General features: G+C 44.1%; 1 protein-coding gene across 1 annotated transcript; it reads right to left on the bottom strand.

Annotated features, from left to right (window-relative positions):
• Nucleotides 1-629: 629 nt before the first annotated feature.
• On the bottom strand, nt 630-3,895 carry LOC126769729 (uncharacterized). Its single transcript, XM_050488646.1, has 3 exons — nt 3,737-3,895; nt 1,415-3,471; nt 630-810 (listed from the first exon to the last, which is right to left on the bottom strand). Exons 1-3 carry the CDS (start codon nt 3,893-3,895, stop codon nt 630-632), a joined length of 2,397 nt encoding a protein of 798 aa, XP_050344603.1.
• Nucleotides 3,896-4,265: the final 370 nt, after the last annotated feature.

The raw sequence follows: 4,265 nt of genomic DNA, 5'->3' as shown, positions 1-4,265 counted from the left end.
ACCTATATCAAATTGACTTTTTGACTTTTTGATATAGGTAATATACTCCGCTAATATACTCCGAGTTACATAACTCGGATTAGAATACGATAGTTTACTGGTGGTAGGGCATTGTGGAAGCTCATCTGGGTAGGTACCACCCATTCACCAGATATTCTACCTTAAAACAGCAGTACTTGGTATTGTTGTGTTCCGGTTTGAAGGGCATGTGAGGCAGTGTAATTATAGGCAACAGGGACATAACATCTTAGTTCTCAAGATTGGTGGCGCATTGGCTAAGTAAGCGATGGTTAACATCTATAACTCTTATATATATATATATATATATATATATATATATATATATATATATATATATATAGTCCTCCTCATCGATTTCGATGACGGCGACCCTAGAAATTAGAATTGTTATTTCTAGCATGAGCCCTAATGTGGCTCGCTAGACCAAATTTGGTTTTAAAAACCCTACGACACATGTTACAATACAATTGGCCCACAGAGTTGTATGTATATGTGTAGGATGGCTTAGGTCTCTCTTTTCTTAACTGGTGCTTTTCGTCTAGTGCGTGAAGGCGGTTTTCCTCAAACGTTTTGATCTTTTTGTAGATGGTAGAGCGCCAAGATGCCCTTTAGGAAGCGAGCTCCTCCCAACACTCTATGCCAATGTCACAAGCTTTTAGATGTCTTTTAAACACGTCCTTGTATCGCAAATACTGCCCACCATGCTTCCGTTTGCCTTTAGCTAACTCCGAATAAAATACAGCTTTAGGCAAACGACGATCGTCCATGCGTAGGACATGCCCACACCATCTGAGTTGACGTTACATCAGAAGAGCTTCCATGCCTGAAATTCCAGAGCGACGCAGGACCTCTGAGTTAGGGACGTAATCCTACCACTTGATACGTAAAATTGAACACACCAGAACAATAGACACCTTAGGTGATGTGTCAAGTTTTTTGATGTCTGATTTGTAGATACACCATGTCTCTGAGCCATATAATAGAACAGGGATAATTATTGCCTTATAGACACTAATCTTTGTCTCTAATTTGAGGTCATGGGATTTCCACACACGATCAGTAAGTCTTCCGAAACTGGCGGCAGCGTAGGCAATGCGTGATGGAATTTCCGAAGCCAATGTCTTGTCAGATCAAATGTTGCTCCCAAGATATTTAAAGTGAGTGACTTCCTCTAGTGGTAGCACTTATAACCAGGCCAAACCGTTGACATGATTGGTGGATTACGTCAACATAGTTTTGGAGATGTTCCATGCTGTTTGACATGAGACATACGTCATCAGCGTAAAGTATCTCCAATATTGAGATCTTTTGGATCTTAGTCTTCGCCCGAAATCTTGAAATATCAAACACGCCCTTTTCTGTCCTGACATTAAGTTGAATTTGGTTTCTGCACCTCTTCAGCGCGTCTCTCATTACCACAGCAAAGTATATGACGAAAAGTTTGGGTGCCATGACACATCCTTGCTTTACTCCGCTAGTTATTACAATATCCTCAGACAGTTCGTTTTCGTGCTGAACCTGGGCTTTCATGCCAACATGAAGTTGGCGAACCAAATTCACAAATTTCTTCCGATACCCCAATTTTTGCAGAACAAGCCAAAGAGCCTCGTGTGGTACCCTATCAAATGCCTTCTCTAAATCAACAAAGCACATGAATAGGGGCTGTTGGTGTTCGAGACTTTTCTCCTGAAGTTGCCTTACAATTGAGATGGCGTCAACAGCTCCTCTACTGGGACGAAAGCCACATTGGCTTTCGGGAAGATGCTGTTCAGCCAACTCACTGAGACGGGAGTTTATGATGTGAGCAAGGATTTTGCCGGCACTGGAGAGGAGCGATATACCTCGATAAGAGCTGCAATCGGAAACATCTCCCTTCGCTTTGTATAGCTTACAAATTATCGCATCCTTCCATTCTTGTGGAACCTCTTCAGTTTCCCACACGTTAAGGATAAGATGGTAAAGCCTGCTAACAATGTGTTTACCACTATACTTATAGACCTCAGCTGGTAGTTGGTCCATCCCTGGGCTTTTTGAATTTTTAAGACGCTTTACTGCTTTCACAAACTCTTCAAATGTCGGTGGATTGTCTAGGTATTCACTGACTGGAAAATCCTCAAGTGAGTTTACATAGGACAGGTTAGCACTGAGTGTGGTAGGATACAGAACATCATTAAAATGTTCGGCCCAACGTTTCAAGACAGAATTTTTATCCGTTACTCGATGCTGCCTATCCTTTGAATATATCGGAGCCGTTTTTCTGAGTCGCGGACCGTAAATCGCGTGTATGGCTTCGAAGAACTTTCCGGTGAGGTTCATATCGGCATAGTGCTGAAGTTTAGCAGCTTTTTCCTTCCACCATTTGTCCTTAAGTTCGAGAACTCTCAATCTTAGTTTGTGTTGTGATTCCTTTTTGTTATGTACATTCGCCAATTTTGAGTTCAGTATATGTCTGTGCTCTTCTACGAGTAGTTTGATGTCATCATCAAATGCGTCGAACCAGTCCTGGTTTCTCGTTACTGGTTTACCGATGGTGCTTATGATACAGCCATGAAGGTTTTTTGCAAAATATCTCCACTCATCCTCTATTGAGCAAAACTCAGTTTGAGGAGCACATGCAGCAAATTCTGAATCCACCTTATTACCTAACTCTGTTGAGTTTATGAGTTTCGAGAAGGCTAATTTTGATGGTACTTTGTGGGATGTCCGTCGTGGAGCTTTAAGCACTAAGCGGATTTTCGATCTAATGAGTCTATGCTCAGTCCAGTCCAGCGCCCCACGCATTGCTCTCGTTATGAGAACATCCCGTAGGTCTTTACGGCGAACAATGACATAGTCCAGAAGATGCCAGTGTTTGGATCTAGGGTGCATCCACGAGGTCCTAAATTTATCAGAAAAGCGAAAAAATGTGTTTGTGATACTAATATCAAGTTCGGCACACAGCGACAATAAACGTGTACCGTTATCATTACAGCTCCCAATACCATGTTTGCCCAGGACACCAACCCAGAGATCGTGATCCGTCCCTACTCGGGCATTGAAGTCCCCGAGCAAAATGATCTTATCATGTCTTGGTACAGCATCAAGAGCCAGACGAAGTTGTTGGTAAAACGCCTCTTTATCTTCATCCGGTGATGGCAATGGTGATGGGATGGTAGGTGCATAGGCACTAAATAGATGGACATATTTGTTGCGTGCGATTGGTTTACGTAGAGTCATGAGACGGTCATTGACAGCCTCAGGTAAGTCACTCAGATCTCTTGCCAATTTATTGCGTATAGCAAAACCTACACCATTACCCGCTCTCTCACCGTCAGGACGTCCGCTCCAGTAGTAAGTGTAGCCGCCGAGTGGTTCACATAGCTCACCGCACCCACACAGATGGGTTTCACTAATTGCAGCTATATCGATTTTGTAGCGAGCTAGTTCTCGCGCTATAAGAGCAGTTTTTCGCTCCGGGCATAAGTTATGGTCGTTATCCACTAAAGTTCTTACATTCCAGGTGGCAATGGAAAGTTGTTGAGTAATGAATGTTTGTGTCGCTTATTCTTTCTACCGCATTTATCGATGTCCAGGCGCCCACGGCTTAGCACCTAGATGATGGATGAGACGGACTATGTTTGGGCCACCTTTTCTAGACCCCTCCTTTATGCAGAAGAAAGCAGAGCAATCCTAAATAGGGCTGCTTTGTCACCAGCCGTGCTGCCGAACCCAGAACCTCGCCTCTGTCGGTTCCGGGAGCGACCACTCTCGCCTGGCCGCCTACGTGCAGGGTGTCAACTAAAGCCTCGGTAAATCGATACCTCGACCCCACTGCCTTCACCCCATCGCCGCAGGACTTTTTAAAATCAGATCCGGAGAGAATAATTAGGGTCATCTGCGCGTGAACTTTTTTATAGTGGATAAGCGGTTGCGCGGGTGCAGATCCACTTCACTCGTCCCTACACCTGTGTTCCGATGGTCCGGTAAACCGGAACGATCGGCAGTAGTCAGGATGCAGTGGAAAGGCCATATGTCACTATATGGACTCTGACAAATGCCCTTCAGGTTTTCCACGTTACCTTTTTATTTTACGGGAGCCACCGATAACTAACTCTGGTGAATTAGTCCCCTTCTTTAGGTTTAGCCCACTACTGCCCGGGGTGTGGCCGCTGTGACTACAGCTTCTTGGAGCCACTAAAGAAGAGATCTTGAAGGTTAATAATAATTGCGAACACTCCACTACACCCCATCTCTTACAATGCCAA

The sequence above is a fragment of the Nymphalis io genome, chromosome 7 (assembly GCF_905147045.1).
Source record: "Nymphalis io chromosome 7, ilAglIoxx1.1, whole genome shotgun sequence".
Lineage (NCBI taxonomy): Eukaryota > Metazoa > Arthropoda > Insecta > Lepidoptera > Nymphalidae > Nymphalis > Nymphalis io.
This window is presented reverse-complemented; position numbering and strand designations above follow the sequence as displayed.